The 19,295-nt window shown below is 35.9% G+C and overlaps 1 protein-coding gene across 7 annotated transcripts in view; it reads right to left on the bottom strand.

Moving 5' to 3' along the window:
• The window catches only part of MNAT1 (MNAT1 component of CDK activating kinase), a 229,753-nt gene extending 210,691 nt beyond the window's left edge, over positions 1 to 19,062 (bottom strand). For all 7 annotated transcript variants that reach the window (XR_009699562.1, XR_009699563.1, XM_061182650.1 and 4 more), the window contains exon 1: positions 18,856 to 19,062. Coding sequence is in view for 5 of the 7 variants with exons in the window: in XM_061182650.1 (XP_061038633.1) it covers positions 18,856 to 18,944 (89 nt within the window). In the remaining 2 variants the exon portion in view is untranslated. The remainder of the gene's footprint in view (positions 1 to 18,855) is intronic.
• Positions 19,063 to 19,295: the final 233 nt, after the last annotated feature.

Below are 19,295 nucleotides of genomic sequence, written 5' to 3'. Positions count from 1 at the left end.
ATACATATAAATCAATGGAAGAAAACAGAGGGTTCAGAAATAGACACATATTTATTTAGTCAATTGATTTTTAACAAAAATGCTAAGGCAACCCAATGAAAAAATAAAAGCATTTCAACAAATGGTGCCAGATCAACTACATAGCCTTCTAGGGGGGAAAAACCACTCTTACCTCACACCATACACAAAAAGTAACTCAAAATGGATCACAGATCTAAATGTAAAATCTAAACCTATAAAACTTAAGTTAAATATATACCTACCACACAACCCAGCCATGCCACTCCTAGGTATTTATCCAAGAGAAACAAAAACATATGTTTACACAAAGACTTTACATGAAAGTTCATAGAAGCTCTTTTGTAATACTAACAACTGGAAACAAGCCAAGTGTCCATTAATTGGTGAATGGAAAAACAAATTAGTATAGCTATACTAATTTATATATAATTATATAATTTACATAATGAAAAGGAATGAATCATTGATATACACAACATCATGGATGAATCTCAAAATAATTGAGTGAAAGAAGTGAGGCAAAAAAAAAAAAGAATACAGACTATATGATTCTGGGTAAAATTATAGCAAAAGCAAACTAGTCTATGATAAGAAAAAGCAAATCAGTTGTTGCCTTAGGATGGGAGTAGAGAAAAAAATGGATTACAAATGGTATAAGAAAATTTTGGGAGTGACAGAAATATTTCTTATCTTAATTGTAGTGATGGCTTCATGGGTGCCTAAACATGCCCAAACTGATTAAATTATACAATTCATGTGCAGTTTAGTGAATGTCAATTCTGTCTTGATAAAGTTGAAAAAAGCAAAACCGAGAGAAAAAAATTGGTAATATCCACCAAAATTTTAAATGCACACTCTGCTGTTAGAAGTTTATCCTACAGATATACTCACAAAGATAAGGATATGTACTGAAAAATTATAATTTTAAACATCTGGAAACAACCAAAACTTCCATTAATATATGACATGTTAAATAAATTAATGTACTTCAAAACATGGAATATTCTGCAACCATAAAAAGGAATGACATTATATATATGTATAGCTGATTCACTTTGTTATAAACAGAAACTAACACACCATTGTAAAGCCATTATACTCCAATAAAGATGTTAAAAAAAAAGGAATGACGTACATCTATATGCTCAAACATAAGAAACTATCCAAGATATACTGATGAATGAATAAAGTTGCAGAGAAATTCATACAGCACAATCCATTTGTGTTTAATTTTTAAAGTAAGAAATGCATATGCATAGAAGTTGCTAGCTGTGATTACACCTAATAGTTAACAAGTACCCTTATCGCACTTAAAATTCTGTTATTGCAAACATTTTATAGTTTTCCACAAAGAAACACTACATAATAAAGATTGACACCACCACTCCTAATAGTAGTAATAATAAGTGCCCAATAAATATTAGCTGCTATATGCTAAGCATAACATGCCAAGCACTTTGTACAAATTGTATTGAATCTTCACAACAAACTTGTAAAGTAGGTAGTATTATTTTTATCACCATTTTAGAGAGTTAGGAATGTAGGAGTCAAAAAAGGCTTTGCTGAAGGTCACACAACTATTAAGTGGTAGCATGAGGATTTAACTCAAGTTTCTTTGATTCCAAAGTTGATACTTTTAACCACTGCACCAAAAGGTCTCTCTGTAAGCATAATCTAGAAACCAAAAACCCATAAATGAATACAGCAATTGGGAACACAGTGTTAATAAAGAGAATATAATCAAAAAGCACAGGTTTAATTTCTGGTTCTATCTTTTGGTAGGAAATAAACCCTTCATATTCACATATGTGTATAATTGTCCTCTGTGAGGTATTTTATTAATCAATCCACTCTGGCCATATGTTTCCATCTCTAATTTCTTACATTCTATCGTCTACATATGATATATAAATATATAAATGTTATAATATATAAATGTTAGTTTCTATTCTAATTCTAAATAATATAAACCCAAAATTCACAAAGAGGAGACAAAAATATATTTCCCAAGGGGGAATTACAAGCACTGAACTTAAACTAGCCATGGAAATTTATTATTATTGACACCATTCCTTCTATAAATTGTATGTTTTTGCATTTAGTTGTAGCACATTACATAGATTGCTTTTTGCAATTAACCTCCAAAAGGAATTAAATATTAACGAAATCTGCCAGATACAATTATGAGAAATAAGACATCCATGATCTGAATAATGCAGAAAGAAACACCGATTACAACATATCACATTTTATACCTTAGAAATATATTTAAACTACCTAAGAGTAAGAATATTTATCTTTAAAAGTCTGCTTATCAATCTCAGCTCTCTAAAGAAACTCACTCTCTTTGCTATCAAGTGACTGAGCATAGAGCAAACATGAGTAAGAAATTTCTATCTGCTAACACTGTGTTTTATTAAATGTTAAGATGTCAATTGCATATTCATTTGGCAATATTAGCATTTTTAGAAATTAAAATGTAGCTCAGCAAATTACTGTTCCATAAAAACTGCACATTATAAAGTGATTTCTATAGAACTGCTTATTTGTCTATGTGGACACACACAACCAGAAGGTAAAAATTAAAATAAACGCTCTATAAAATTATTATGTACAAATTTTTGTCGAAACTGTTTTTAATATTATCTTTTCAATAAAACTAACAAAATAGATACCTTAAAATAAAAGTATTTTAAAATAAAACTAAAAATGTAAATATTAAAAGTTATAATCCTAATGCCAAAGAATATAGAAATACACCCTAAAATGGTTCTCATATACGCTTTAATAGATCTCAAAAATAACATCTGCCATGTCATGCTTCTACAATCTTACTACTTTTTTTTTTTACATCTTTATTGGAGTATAATTGCTTTACAATGTTGTGTTAGTTTCTGCTGTATAACAAACTGAATCAGCTATATGTATACATATATCCCCATATCCCCTCTCTCTTGCGCCTTCCTCCCACCCTCCCTATCCTACCCCCCTAGATGGTCACAGAGCACCGAGCTGATCTCCCTGTGCTATGCAGCTGCTTCTCACTAGCTATCTATTTTACATTTGGTAGTGTATATATGTCAACGCTACTCTTTCACTTCGTCCCAGCTTCCCCTCCCCCACCCCGTGTCCTCAAGTCTGTTCTCTACGTCTGTGTCTTTATTCCTGTCCTATTACTTTTTTTTTTTTTTTTAATTTTTGGCTGTGCTGGGTCTTCGCTGCTGTGCGCGGGCTTTCTCCAGTTGTGGCGAGCAGGGGCTACTCTTTGTTGCGGTGCACGGGCTTCTCATTGCAGTGGCTTCTCTTATTGTGGAGCACGGGCTCTAAGCGCAGGGGCTTCAGGAGTTATGGCTCGTGGGCTCTAGAGCGCAGGCTCAGTAGCTGTGGCGCAGGGGCTTAGTTGCTCCACGGCATGCGGGATCTTCCCAGACCAGGGATGGAACCCATGTCCCCCACATTGGCAGGCGGATTCTTAACCACTGCACCACCAGGGAAGTCCCTGTCCTATTACTTTTTAAAGGTTTTCCCCCCATATTTTCTACTCCAACTCCACAGATCAGTAGCAAGAAATAAGATCAAATAAAAGAATGTGTTTTGGTAACATTATCTGAAACAGTAGATAGGTTAGTTATAGCCAGAAAATAAACATTGTATAATTATTTATGAAGAAATTATACTTAAATTGGTAGATTTCAAGACTTTTATATTTTAAAGGAATGAATTGTTTGTAAGTAAATCAGTTACTGCTAGAAGCAGTTTGCTTCAGTTACCTGAAATTAGAATAGCAGGCTCATTAAATATATATAAATCAGTGATGCAGAGGCACTGCACCATATTGATGGAGCCCTCATTAATTTTCAATGATACAGTCACTATCATATTTGTGTTCTAAAAAAAAACCGAGTGAGGTATACAATCATTTTTCTTCATCTCAGAAATCTGGCTTTTACATATTCTAACCTAGTAAATGAGAAGAAACCTAATACTCCAAAACATTTCTAATGAAGTCCATTAAATTTTACATTTTCTTGCCTTTTTGTAGGGAATATATTTATTTATACATATGTATAATATATATTTTTTTATATACAATGTCAAAAGTGAAATATGTAAAGTAAAAATACTATAAAATAAATTATCCTTATGAGGTGGTTGATACAGTCTTTCTAGACACTTGCATATAACACAAAACAAAGTATAAATTATGGATTTTTCAGAAATATTGTGAGATGTTCTCCAAAAACAACTAAATGATAACAGAAAAAAAGGAAATAAAATTTGCTTCTGATAAAAAAAAAAGTTATCCTCCAAATCATATCCTGGCATAAATAATACATTTAGGTTTCCTAATTTGCATATTATATCTCAAAAACCAAATACAATGACATTGTTTATATATTATTGAAGAAAAAGATAAAGTAAAATAAAAAACTGGCAGAAAAATCATTATTGAATGTTTAAAGTATTTTTTAATCTCAAGCTAGCATCCTGGAAACTAAAATACAAAAAGAAAATTGTTCCAAACATATCAAATGGATTTTTGATAATACTGTAGTATTTTCATTTTTCACATAAAATGGGTTTGAGTTACAATCCGGTTGCATTACATTAATAAGAACTGTACTTGGCAAATGTGATCAAAATTTAATTGAACAATTCATAACTGGAATTTACACAGAAAAAAGAAAATGGAGCTGGCCAGGTGAGCGATGCAACCATATAACCTTTCTTAGGCTTTAGCTTCCCCATCTGTTAAAAAACGGAGGACAGGTGGAGAATAGAACTAAAAAGATGACTGCAAAGCTCCTTCCAAATTTACATTAATCGAGTCTGCCAACTTCCTATCAATCCTTTTGACTAAATAGCACTTTGTAGCATGTACTTTTGTAAAGGCTTCCTTCCATCCCCAGCCTGAAAGCCAAAACAGACATCACATTTCACTTTCCTAAAGGAGCTAATATTTAGATATTTCCTCTTCAGTGACTGTTCCACAAAAACATTTATGCATTTGGAGCCACGTAAACGTTTTGATCCCTTGATGCTAATATTGCAAAAATTCCCAAGTTTAGGATATACCCACCAAAATTGTTTGCTTCCCCAAAGGCCCTTTTCCTACATCAGCAGAATGGTTACAATAAGGGTTCAGGATTTCAGGTTTCCGTTACTTCAGTAGCATTTTTTTTTTAAAAAATAGTTTAACATGGTAGTTCTATTATTAGTTTTTTAAGGAAACTGCATACTGTTATCCATACTGGCTGTATCAATTTACATTCCTATCAACAATGCAAGAGGGTTCCCTTTTCTCCACACTCTCTGCAGCATTTATTGTTTGTAGATTTTGTGATGATGGCCATTCTGACTGGTGTGAGGTGATATCTCATTGTAGTTTTGATTTGCATTTCTCTAATTATTAGTGATGTTGAGCATCTTTTCATATGTTTGTTGGCAATCTGTATGTCCTCTTTGGAGAAATGTCTATTTAGGTCTTCCGCCCATTTTTGGATTGGGTTGTTTGTTTTTTTTGATATTGAGCTGTATGAGCAGTTTGTATATTTTGGAGATTAATCCTTTGTCAGTTGCTTCATTTGCAAATATTTTCTCCCATTCTGAGGGTTGTCTTTTGGTCTTGCTTATGGTTTCCTTTGCTGTGCAAAAGCTTTTAAGTTTCATTAAGTCCCATTTGTTTATTTTTGTTTTTATTTCCATTACTCTAGGAGGTGGGTCAAAAAAAGACTGTGCTGTGATTTATGTCAAAGAGTGTTCTTCCTATGTTTTCCTCTAAGAGTTTTGTAGTGTCCAGTCTTACATTTAGGTCTTTAATCTATTTTGAGTTTATTTTTGTGCATGGTGTTAGGGAGTGTTCTAATTTCATTCTTTTACATATAGCTGTCCAGTTTTCCCAGCACCACTTATTGAAGAGGCTGTCTTTGCTCCATTGTATATTGTGGCCTCCTTTGTCATAGATTAGGTGACCATAGGTCTGTGGGTTTATCTCTGAGCTTTCTATCCTGTTCCGTTGATCTATATTTCTGTTTTTGTGCCAGTACCATACTGCCTTGATTACTGTAGCTTTGTAGTATAGTCTGAAGTCAGGGAGCCTGGTCCCTCCAGCTCCATTTTTCTTTCTCAAGATTGCTATGTCTATTCGGGGTCTTTTGTGTTTCCATACAAATTGTAAAATTTTTTCTTCTAGTTCTGTGAAAACTATCATGTGACCCAGCAATCCCACTACTGGGCAGATATACCCAGAGAAAACCATAATTCAAAGACACATGCACCCCAACGTTCATTACAGCACTATTTACAATAGCCAGGACATGGAAACAACCTAAATGTCCATCAAAAGAGGAATGGATAAAGAAGATATGGTACATATAGACAATGGAATATTACTCAGCCATAAAAAGGAATGAAATTGGGTCATTTGTAGAGATGTGGATGGACCTAGAGAATGTCATATAGAGTGAAGTAAGTCAGAAAGAGAAAAACAAATATTGTACATTAATACATATATGTGGAATCTGAAAAAACTGGTATAGATGATCTTATTTACAAAGCAGAAATAGAGACACAGACGTAGAGAACAAACATATGGATACCAAGGGGGAAGGGGGGCAAGTGGGATGAATTGGGAGATTGGGATTGACATATATACACTACTGATACTATGTACAAAATAGATAACTAATGAGAACCTACTGTATAGCACAGGGAACTCTACTCAATGCTCTATGGAGACCTAAATGGGAAGGAAATCCAAAAAAGAGGGGATATATGTATACATATAGCTAATTCACTTTGCTGTACAGTAGAAACTAATACAACACTGTAAAGCAACTATACTCCAATAAAAAAACTTTTTTAAATAGTTTAACAAATAGCATAAAATCTACTTTCACATCTTAATTACAAAGAATATTTTTCTAACTCTAAACTTCCCTCTTCCTCTTTATAAAGAACCGAGAAAAACTAATTTCAATTTAATGACTCAAAAGAAGACCTAAAATACTATAAAATTAATGGGGGCAGTAACCATGACTCCCACACTCACTGTTGTATACTCAGCACAGTGTTCTCCAAAATTGCTTGAGCGCAAGACTCTCTTAGATAGCCAGTATAAAATACAAGTTCCCTCCACCTGGTAAAGCCCAGAAATTTGTATTTTAAATAGGCACCCAAGGTGATTCTTAGGATGAGGCAAGTTTAGGAATCAGTGGCCTGGAAAATGTATTGAGTATATGAGAAAGAATACAAACTTATATTTATTAGTAAACCAACAACTAATAAACTACAGTTGAGTCTTACTTTTTAATCTTTGAAAATAAGCTTAATACATTTGAAACGTGAAGAAAACCGTTAAGATATCTAGGTTAAATTTTCATTCAGTTATTCTCATTCTATTTACTATCTCAGGGACTAATTGCTAAGTAAACAAGACGTAAATTGCCAAAAAGATTCCTGAAACTTAACCTAAAAATTGTTATTTTTCTGCATTTAGAATACTGAAAGCAACTCTTTACAGCTGACTACAAAGTAAATACTCTTAAATTTACCTAAATTCTTAAACTTACTTGAACTGTGCCTCATCTAATCCTCACAGCAATGCTGTGAGGTATACGCTACTGGTAAACCTACTATACAGATGAGAAAACAAAGGCTTAAAGAAAATAGTTTTCCCTAAATCACACAGCTAAGAATAAGTGGAAAACCTAGGATTTAAACTCAGGCAAACTATCATTACACATACGTTAGACATAATATTTTATGCCCACAGCAGAAAAAAAGGCAATGAGTAAATATATTAATTCTGTCTGTTTATCCTTGTATCCCTACAGAAACTAATGTGCTAATGTTTCAAGTTCTTGCAGAATAAAATAATTTGTGTTTTAACAATTAAGTTTGAACATCTAATAAACAGCTTCATATTTATTACCTGCTTGAATCTTATAATACAAATTTGACAATATAACTTCAAAGGAGAGTTGGATATAGATACAAGGGAAAGAGCTCCTAAAGGGTGTCCATCCATGAGGGACCTCCCTGTTGGTCCAGTGGTAAAGAATCTGCCTTCCAATGCAGGGGACACGGGTTCGATCCCTGGTCAGGGAGCTAAGATCCCACATGCCGCGGGGCAACTAAGCCCGCACATCATGACTACAGAGCCCACACGCCCTGGAGCCCTGTGCGCCACAACTACAGAGTCCACGTGCTCTGAAGCCCACGCGCCACAACTAGAGAGAGAAAACCTGCATACCATAACTAGAGAGAAGCCTGCGTGCTGCAACAAAAAGATCACGCTTGCCGCAACGAAGATCCTGCATGCCACAACAAAGACCTGACGCAGCCAAAAAAAAAAGAAAAAGGGTGTCCATCCATGAAATGAAAGTTCACCTGCAGGCAAAACCTCACAAAAGGTTTCCTCCAAGACAGAAAATGTATGTGTATATGCATGTGTGTGTATATATATACATATATACATATATGTAGTAAGCTAATCAGCAGATAAAATGAATCTTAAAAAAAGATTCCCAGTATAAAAGAAAAGAATTAGAGAAGAAGAGCCATATGGGGTTAGGGCTATATTTTCACATACAAAGAGAAACATTACAGATAATATTAATTGCTAAATATTTAGTAACCACGGTTTTAAAGAACTAAGACAGTAAGTTACACTCAATAAGAGAAGGAACTGAAATGCAAACACTGCATCTTCAAGACTCAAATGCACTAATAGTCATTTTTAGTCAAACCAAAAAAATACATATTATAGCCATAAAATAACCAATCCATAGTGATATATTCATATTCTGTAAATAAACTGACCAGCACTCTCTCCCATACTGGAAAAGGAAAATCACTGCTAATAAAAATAACCAAAATTTTTAATATTTTAAGAAGCAGTTTTACTAATGGTATAAGGTCAAAAAAAAAGACTAAAGCTAATGACTACAATGATTTTCTAATTAACTGTTAACTAAATTACCCAAATTTTAAGAGACTGAAGGGGGCTAAAAATTATCTGTTCTAAACAAATTAACAAATCAAAGTTAAACAGCTGGCCTAAAACTTGCCAGTCTGTAGCAGAACTAGAACATAGATTTTCTAACTCGTGAGTCAGTGTTCTATTACCCAATGGATTTGTATTATTAAAATACATGGGACATGAACTCCTATACATGTAGTGAAAGCAAAAACCACTTCCTTCAGGAGAATGGTCTTGAGATATTCATTGTAACTACAATCCACAAGATATGAGATATTAATTCTCCAGAGCTGTTCCACAGCATTATATTCTAATCAACTTCAAAACACTCCATTAAAGCAGACAAAGAAGGGGGGGGGAGAGGGAGAGGGAGAGAGAGAGGGAGAGGGACAGGGACAGGGAGAGGGACAGGGACAGGGACAGGGACAGGGACAGGGAGAGGGAGAGGGAAAGGGAGAGGGAGAGGGACAGGGAGAGGGACAGGGAGAAGAAAAGAATATTTAGGAGAGTTTTAGGGAAGAAGCTGAGGTAGTAAAAAAAAAAAAAATCAGAAACTACAAAAGGAAAGAAATATTAAAGGGGCATAGCAATTACCAATTTTGAGGTAAAGAAAATAAACATGTACACACAGAACTGAGGCTACAGGAAGTAAATGCCTCAACAATAGTAAGGCCAGCTTTTCCTAACAAATATGATGGAGTAACTGATGTCAGACTAGCATTCTCACCATGAGCTACCATAAAACAAACAAAATGTATGAGACAATCATTTACAGGTATTAGACAATGGGCAACACAGAGACTATATAATCCCTTAGAAATGGTAAACTAACAAGGTGACCCCTACAATTGCCTCTTCTTTCTACCTGGGAAAAATTTCCATGACCATGGCCCAGCAAGCAAGAATTTAAGAAGGGCACAGTGGTTCTGCTAAGCTGTATAGGCAGAGATCAGACTTCAGTGCAGTTGATATGGTTGAAAGGCAGAGGGTCCAGAAGTCTGTGTAAGAACCCCCGTAAGTCCTTGGCCACGGAACAGACTGCACATATGCAGGACAAAACCAATCAAGGCTTAAAAGATAATGGCTGAGAGAGGAAGAGAGTATAGTTAAGGAGTGCTGGGTATACTTTGGAGTTCCCACCAGCCAAAGTAGAGAAACCACATTAACACCTTATTAACACCTCAAACATCCAACTGAGACACCAAAAAGGCCTCAACTAAGAGTGAGAACCACATCATATAGTAAGACTTATTCTAGACTCACCCGAACAAAGCCTAAAATCAAGCCCCAACAAGTTTTTCCAGGAATTGAAGGTTTGGAGGTTGAGTTGCAGTAAAGTAAGGAAACACAACGGGCTCTCTGCAGATCCATCCTAGCAAAGATTAAAACCAAGCCTACAAAGTTCAAGGTAATCAGCCAGTAACTGAAGTATCTACAAGAATTTTAAAAAACAATACTCTACACAGAAAGATAAAATTTGCAATTTCTAGTACCATCTACATGATCCAGTATACAATTGAAAAAAGTACTAAATGTAAAAAAATAAAAGAAAGAAAAATGTGACCCATAGGAAAAAAAAAAAAAGAGTAGTCAATAGAAACCAACCCTGGGACTTCCCTGGTGGTCTAGTGGTTGAGACTCCTCACACCCAATGCAGGGGGCCTAGGTTTGATCCCTGGTTGGGGAACTAGATCCCACATGCTGCAACTAAGAGCCTGAATGCCGCAACTAAAGATCCTGCATGCCACAACTAAAGATCCCGCGTGCCTCAACAAAGATCCCGCATGCTGCAACTAAGACCCAGCACAGCCGAATAAATAAATAAAAATTTTAAAAATAAGTGAAACCAACCCTGAGACAGCCAAGATGTTGGATCTAACAGACTGAAACTTTCAAATCAGCTATTTTAAATGTTTTTAAAGATTTAACACAAAATATGTCCAAAGAATTACATTCGAAGAAGTAAAGGAAAATATGGTCTTAATTAGTGTGCAGATAGGAAATCTAGTAAGAGAAATGAAAACTATAGAAAAGAACAAGATGAAAACCCTAGAACAAAAGTACAATAACAAATGAAAAATCTACCACATGGGCTTAACAGAAGATTGGACATGGCAGATGGGAGTCAGTGAACTTGAATACAGACCAGTAAAAAATATCTAATCTGAATAACAGACAGGAAAAAAAGATCAAAGAAAAATGAATAGTACCCCAGCAACTTATAGAACAATACCAAAGAGTCTAACACACATGTACTTGGAGTTCCAAAATAAGAAGAGAGTGAAAATAGTGCAGAAAGAATCACTGAAATTTTCCAAATAGGATGAAAAACATTGACTTAACAGTTCCAAGCTCAGCAAACCTCAACTAGGATGAATACAAAGAAAAGCACACCTAGACTTATAGTCAAACTGCTAGAAACCAAAGATAAAATCTTGAAAGCAGCCCCAAAAGATTTTTATGATAAAGGGGTCCAAGGATATAAGTAACAGCTAACTTCTCATCACAAACAATGGAGATCAGAAAACAACGGAATGGGGAGTTCCTTGGTGGTCTAGTGGTTAGGATTCTGGGCTTTCACTGCCATGGCCCAGGTTCAATCCCTGGTCAGAACTGAGATCCCGCAAGCTGTGCGGTGTGGCCGAAAAAAAAAGAAAACAATGGAATGATATATTTCAAGTGGTGAAATGACAACCCATAATTTCATATTCAACAGAAATATCCTTCAAACAGTACGGTGAAATAAAAACACTCACATAAACAAAATCTGAGAGAATTCTTAACCAACAGACCTGTACTACACGAAATACTAAAGAATGCTCTTCAGGCAGAAAAAAAAATCAATACAACTATAAAATCGGATCCAAAAGAAGGAAGAAAGATACTAAAGATGGTAAATAAGTAGGTGAATACAGAAGACTACATGGGGCTTCCCTGGTGACGCAATGGTTAAGAACCCACCTGCCAATGCAGGGGACACGGGTTCGATCCCTGGTCCGGGAAGATCCCACATGCCGCGGAGCAACTAAGCCCGTGTGCCACAACTACTGAGCCCATGAGCCACAACTACTGAAGCCTGTGCACCTAGAGCCTGTGCTCTGCAGCAAGAGAAGCCACCACAATGAGAAGCCCTCGCACCGCAACGAAGACCCAACACAGCCAAAAATTGAAAAATAATTATAATTTTTAAAAAAAGACTACAGCACACTAGGATGGCTATAATCAAAAAGATAAATAATAACAAGTGTTGGCAAAAGATGTAGAGAAACTGGAACCCTTATCCACTGCTGGTGGGAATGTAAAATTCTGCAGTCACTTTGGAAAAGTCTTACAATTCCTCAAATGGATAAATATAGAGTTATCATATGATCCAACAGTTATACTCCTAAGTACACACCTGAAACAAAATCATTTGTCACACAAAACTTGTACATGAATGTTCATGGCAGTATTATTCATTATAGCCAAAAAGTGGAAACAACCTAAATGTCCATCAACTAATGAATAGACAAATAAAAACTGGTATATCCACACAATGGGATAGTATCCAATAACAAAAAGAAAGAAGCTCTGATACATGCTGCAACATGGATGAAACTTGTACTAAGTAAAAGCCAGTCACAGAGGACCATATATTATATGATTCCATTTATATGAAATGTCCAGAATAGGCAATCTATATGGACAGAAAGTCAATTAGTGGTTACCTAGGGCTGGGAGACAGTAGGACTGGAGGACAGGGCTAAGTAGTAAGGGGTTTCTTTGTGGAGTAACAAAAACATTCTAGAATTAATTGTGGTGATAGATGCATGTCTCTGAGAATATACCAAAAGCCACTGATTCTACCCTCTAAATGAGTGAATTTTATGGTATGTGAATTCTATCTCAATAAAGTTGTTTATTAAAAAGACTATTTTTGGGCTTCCCCGGTGGCACAGTGGTTGAGAATCTGCCTGCCAATGCATGGGACGCGGGTTCGAGCCCTGGTCCGGGAAGATCCCACATGCCGCGGAGCAACTGGGCCCGTGAGCCACAACTACTGAGCCTGCGCGTCTGGAGCTTGTGCTCCGCAACAAGAGAGGCCGCGACGGTGAGAGGCCCGCGCACCGCGATGAAGAGTGGCCCCCGCTCGCTGCAACTGGAGAAGGCCCCCGGACAGAAGCGAGGACCCAACACAGCCAAAAATAAATAAATAAACAAATAAATAATTAAAAAAAAAAAAAAGACTATTTTTTATTCTCTGCATTTCCTTAAAGACAACTGACTGTTTAAAGCAAAAATAACAATATTAAATCATATACAGAAGTTAAAGATAAGACATCATCAGCATACAGGATGAGAGGGGTAAGTAAATGGTATTATATTATTCACATTTGTGAGGTACTGAAACGTAAGGAATTTGTGAGGAAGTGAAAAATGAGAACTGTCAGATATTGACTCTTAACAGACTTTGATAAAGATGCACATTGTTATACTTAGAAAAATCACTAAAAGAAAATTTAAAAAATAAAATAACAATACAGAGCTAATAGGCCAATACTTTAAAATATCCAATTAATCCAAAATAAGGCAAGAAAAGGACAAATGGAAAACAAATAGACTTAAACCCAATGATAGCAAAAATTACATTAAATATAAAGGGACTAACACACCAATTAAAAGGCAGCAATGTTGGACCATATAAAAGAGCAAAACCAACTATGTACTGTCTACAAGATATAAGACACACATTGGTTGAAAGCAAAACGACAGAGAAAGGTATATTATCAAACAGGAAGCATAAGAGAACTGACGTAATATCAGACAAAAACTTCAGGACATATTACAAAAGACCAAAAGGAACATTTCATAATGACAAAAGGATAAATTCATCAAGAAGGCATAGCAATTCTGAATATCTATGTACCTAATAAGAGAGTTTCAAAATACATGAAGCATGACAGAACTAAAAGGAGAAACTGACAAATCCACAATCCAGTCGGAGTAATTGATAAAATGAGTAGAAAAAATAAATTAGTATGGGGCTTCCCTGGTGGCGCAGTGGTTTAGAATCTGCCTGCCAATGCAGGGGACACGGGTTCGATCCCTGGTCCGGGAAGATCCCACATGCCGCAGAGCGACTAGGCCCGTGAGCCACAACTACTGAGCCTGCGCGTCTGGAGCCCGTGCTCCGCAACAAGAGAGGCCGCGATAGTGAGAGGCCCGCGCACCGCAATGAAGAGTGGCCCCCGCTTGCCGCAACTACAGAAAGCCCTCGCACAGAAACGAAGACCCAACACAGCCAAAAATAAATTAAAATAAATTAATTAATTTGTAAAAATAAATAAATAAATAAATTAGTATGGATGCAGAAGATCTGAGTAACACTATCAACCAAGTTGACCTAATTGACATACGCTATACCCAACAGCTACAGAATACACATTCTTTTCAAATTTACACTGATTGCTCACCAAGACAGACCATATGCTGGACCATAAATAAGTTTTCAGAAAATTTTAAAAGACTGAAATTTAGCGAAGTGCGTTCTCTTACTTCAACAATATTAAATTAGAAATTAACAACAATATATCTGGAAAGTCCCCTTTTTCTAATTCTTCTACCCAGAATGAGTGCCTTTTTCTAATTTTTCTGTCCATTGTTTCCTAGTTCGCAAAAAGGTGTTGTATAAGCTCAGCATATTAGTTAAACAAATGAATTAATACCACTTATGAATTATTCTTTCCAACAATAAATAAATTGAACTTTAATCTGATAAACTTCTAAAATTACTAGTAATTTATAGAAAATACAAAGGAACATATTAATACCACAGAGATGCAATCAGCAAAATTCAGACTGGTAACTCTTTAGAACAAACTACTCAGAAACATCAGTAAATGAGAGAGAGAGAGACAGAGGGACAGAGAAAAGAAGATAAAAAAGAGAGAAAGACAAACCTTAAGTACGGCAAAATATTGATTTTTACATATATCAGGATGTGTTTTCTTTATTCTACTTTGTGTCTTATGTGTGTTTAAAATGAAAAAAGGAGATTTAATAAAATCAAATACAGGTAAAGTTTCCAGAGACAAGTGTTGCCAAGGATGGTTGGGATAAAACTTAAATTATTAAAGACTTTAGTTTTAAATTTGTGTCAATCCGAAAAATATTATCCAACTATGTTGGGTAATAGAAAAAGAAAAAATAAAGTTTCTGTATTCCAAAGAAAAAATTAAGTTTTCCCAGCTTCCTTAAAAAAAAAAAAAAAAAGACTTCAGTTAAATGAGAATTAGATTTAATTGGCTCCATCTAATTCAATAGGCCTTCAGAATTCTATGAAAGACTACTATGAAAGGCCCATTTCTTAACATAGGTGGCCCTGATAAACAAAGAAAAAAAATTATCCTTTTCTGTAATTAAGACAAAGTTCATCATTGACTTGAAAAAAAAAAGCAAAAATAGAATCCAATCTTCTTTGGATGTGCATGCAATCAATTCATTTGGGTGTTTGCTGGATAGATTTGATACATAAGGGAACACACTTCCTCAATTGCTAGCAGTTAAGGGAGAAAAGTATTTTCATAATGTTTCACCTCTTTTCTCCTTTCTGCTCCTGTATTTTCTCTCATAAATAGTATTCCTAAATAATCTTTCCATAATCCCACACTTCTTATCTTTCGTGAAGCACTATTCCTACTCACTTTATCACTTGCTTCCTAAAATGCCTTTGCTACTTGAGGACACACAAAATAAAGTGAGTAAAATCATGTGGCCCTGTAATCCTTGTCTCACAGTATTCACACTCTTGTGTATAAATACCCTCCCACCTTGTAACAGGATTGTTCAGTGCTAACAAATAAAATACAGCAGAAGCAATGATAACGTGACTTTTCTGATTAGATGATGAGAGGCTCTGCAGCTTCTGGTTCTCTCTCATCACTAATTCTGGGAAAAGCCATGTCATTAGCAGTCCTATGGAGGGTCCACAGGGAGGAACTGAAGCTACCAAGAGCCACGTGAGTGACCTTGGAAACAGATACTCCAGTCCCAGACAACAGCTTGAGCGAACCTCATGAAAGACACTGAGCCAGAATCACCCAGCTGAACCACTCTCATACTCCTGACCCTCAGAAACTATGTAAGATAATAAATATTTATTGTTTTAAGGTACTAAGTTTTGGGGTAATTCATTACACAGCAATAGATAACTAATGCAAACAGCAATGCTAAATAATAATACCTCCTCCTTTCAGACTAACAACTGTTATTATAAAAATGCCCAAGTTCAATCCCATGAAATACATTCTGTACAAATTCAACGTACTATCAAATCAAAAGTATTTCACATCAAAATCCATAATGTTTCATTACCTATCAGAAGAGCAAGATTAAAAAAATAATAATGCCCAATATCAGCAAAGATGTTTGGCAACAGAAATTACCATAAATAGTTGTTGGGAGCACAATCAATACAATCTTTTTTGATAACAACTGAGCAATGTTCATCAAAATTTAAAAGTCACATACAATTCTACTACTAGGCATTTACAGTTACCCCCGGTTTGCCTGTTTATCTTACAATACACTTGCATAAGTGCTCAGAGAGATAGAGAGAGAGAGAGAGAGAGAGAAGCTCCAGTGAAAAACTGGAAATCTAAAGATTCATCAAAAAACTTTTGGTTAAATCAGTTATAGTATAACTGAACAGTGGACTATCAACCAACTGTTAAAGAGGAAGACATGTACATACCAATTTAGAAAAGATACCCAAGATATACATTATGAAAAAAGTAAGGATATATATAATCCCATTTCCATGAGAGAACATGATAACGAGTTCATATTAAGAAAATCATCACAAAAGGGTCATTATAATTAAAACTATACTTTCACATTTTACAGTCTCTTAAATTTATTTAAAGATAACCATTGTTGTGCAAGTCTTTCATAGCAGGCCAAACAGATCCTGTTTAAATTTTATTTCTGCTTAGCATCCATACCATGCACAAATATGATAGCCAACGTATACTGAACAAATACTATGTGAAAGAAACTCTGTTAAGCACCTCCAAATATGATGTTTACATATATTGTTTAATCCTCAAACACTGTAATATATATGGTGCTATTATCTCTATTGTACAGGTAAGAAAAATGAGGCAAGAGGAGTTAGGAATTTGCCCAAAGCCACAGAGCCTATAAGAGTACAAAGAATTCAAAATCAGAAGTTTGTTCTCTTAGCCAATACCATATAATCTTTTATTCAGTTTGTTCATATTTCAAGTCAAAAAAGGGCTGTAAAACGTGGTTTTTATCTAACAGGTTAGCAAATAAACCAAAATCAATGCAACATGAGAATGACTTAGATAATTGTTAACTCTTATGAAAAAACAGAGAAGACTATGGATACGACAAAAGCAATTTCTAATTAAAAATAAATATTTTATAATTGTCTAATAAAAACGCAATTTATTTTACTAAAATCACATAATCTTCCCTGATTGGCTAATTACTACTAGGTAGAAATTTCTTCCAGTAAATTACATTTAGTTAGTATCCTTCCAAAAAAGCAAATTCCCTTTCCTTGAGCACCAACTGTAACAAATCTGATACCAGAAAATGAAGAGAAACTGAGCAAAATCTCTCTAAAAACCTAATAGTCTTTACACAGCGTTTGTCTCGTTTCCCTTTTTCAATCTACTTGATTATTTTCACCTTATTTCTAATCTTAACCCATTCAATCACAGCTCTACTGTATTTCCTTTGCTGGATGAAGCAAAGGAAAATAAAGATTAATTAGAAAAAGGGACCAATCCAGTAAGTTACTAAACCCCACTATAATCATTATAACTACAATTAACCATGCAATTTATGCTTACCCAAAGGTCTTGTCTACCACATTGTAGATTATCCATCATTTTTTTATCTCTAAGAAACCTCAAAGAAACTACAGAAATATATGTTCACCTTACATCCCAAAGTGCTTTATAGAAACCACCTCTACTGAACCACATTTGACCATAAAAACGTGGCAAGAAACACTCTGACCAGTTCCTACACTTACTCTTCAAAATATTCAACCTCCCTTCCTCCCCTATCCCCCCAAAATTGGCGTTCTAGAGTCAGACATCCTGTGTTCCAATTCTAGCAGGGCCCACTAAATAAGAGACGTGGAGCAGTCTCTGTTTCCTTTCTTGTAAAATGGGAATGGTACTAGTACCTACTTCATGGGACTGTTGTGAGAATGAAATAAGATAACTCATGGTAAAGAGCTTAGAACAGTGCCTGGCATGTAATGTGCACTCAATAAATGCCAGCCATTACTGTTATCTCCAAAATTAACTGTCTAAAATCTAAATTTTCTCTTTTAGAGATGAGAATCTAACCAAACTCCATCAGGGCAGTGGGCATACCGACGGGGTTTCAAATTAACTAACGCAATAAATAGCAGCAGTATATAAACACAGTAATTTTATTTTCATAGCACTTTCGCTCTTTTTAATAAAAACATTTTGCGTGAAATTAAACACTCCAATCCCTACGCTTTTAACCAGCGAGATGTCTGGAACCCTGTTGACAACACAGCCTGTAAATACAGTTGAGGTTTTCATCACCTAAGAAGGGTGAAACCTGACAAACTGCTGGTTACCACATCAGGGAACCTGCAGTCCAAACCAGGCCAGAGCAGCTCAGGGCTAGCGGCTAGTCTGTTTACAGAAACAACGTTCCCTTTTCCCATTTTCCTCCTCAGGGTCGAAACTAACGACGCCGTTTTCTCCCCTGAGCCGAGGTCAAACATCTCCCGGCTCTTTCGAGAGCTCCCACCCTGTGCGTCTTCCCCCCATAAATCCCACTCTCCCCCAACTCACAGAGTGTGTCCGCACACATTCACCATCAGCTTCAACGAAGGGTTCCGGTATTTGGTGGTCTTACACCGGGGACAGCCCTGATCGTCCATGGCGCTTTCTTTCTTGTGGACTCTCCTGGACCCCTGCTTCAGTCGCAGCCACAGCCACCTACAAGCCCCCTCAGACCCGAGGCCAAGCGGATTCCTACCAACAGGCACTTGGCTGGGACGGTCCTTTGCGAATAAGCACCGGCCCGGGGGCGAGGCATTTCAGCACAAAGGTTCCGGCAGCAAGTTTTCCGGTCCTGCAGCTAGGGCTCGGTGTCAGCTTCCGCAGGCCAGCGCAAAGCCTTAGATTTAGGGGAGGGCTCTTAAAAAGGCAAATTGTACGTAAAGCCTCATCTCTATGCACCTGGCTGTATTGTTCAAGGAGCTGTGTCACAATTAGGAACAGAGATTCCA

Source organism: Eubalaena glacialis, chromosome 2, assembly GCF_028564815.1.
Source record: "Eubalaena glacialis isolate mEubGla1 chromosome 2, mEubGla1.1.hap2.+ XY, whole genome shotgun sequence".
Classification (NCBI taxonomy): Eukaryota; Metazoa; Chordata; class Mammalia; order Artiodactyla; family Balaenidae; genus Eubalaena; species Eubalaena glacialis.
The sequence above is the reverse complement of the archived record's forward strand: the minus strand, read 5'-3'. Positions and strand labels throughout refer to the sequence as shown.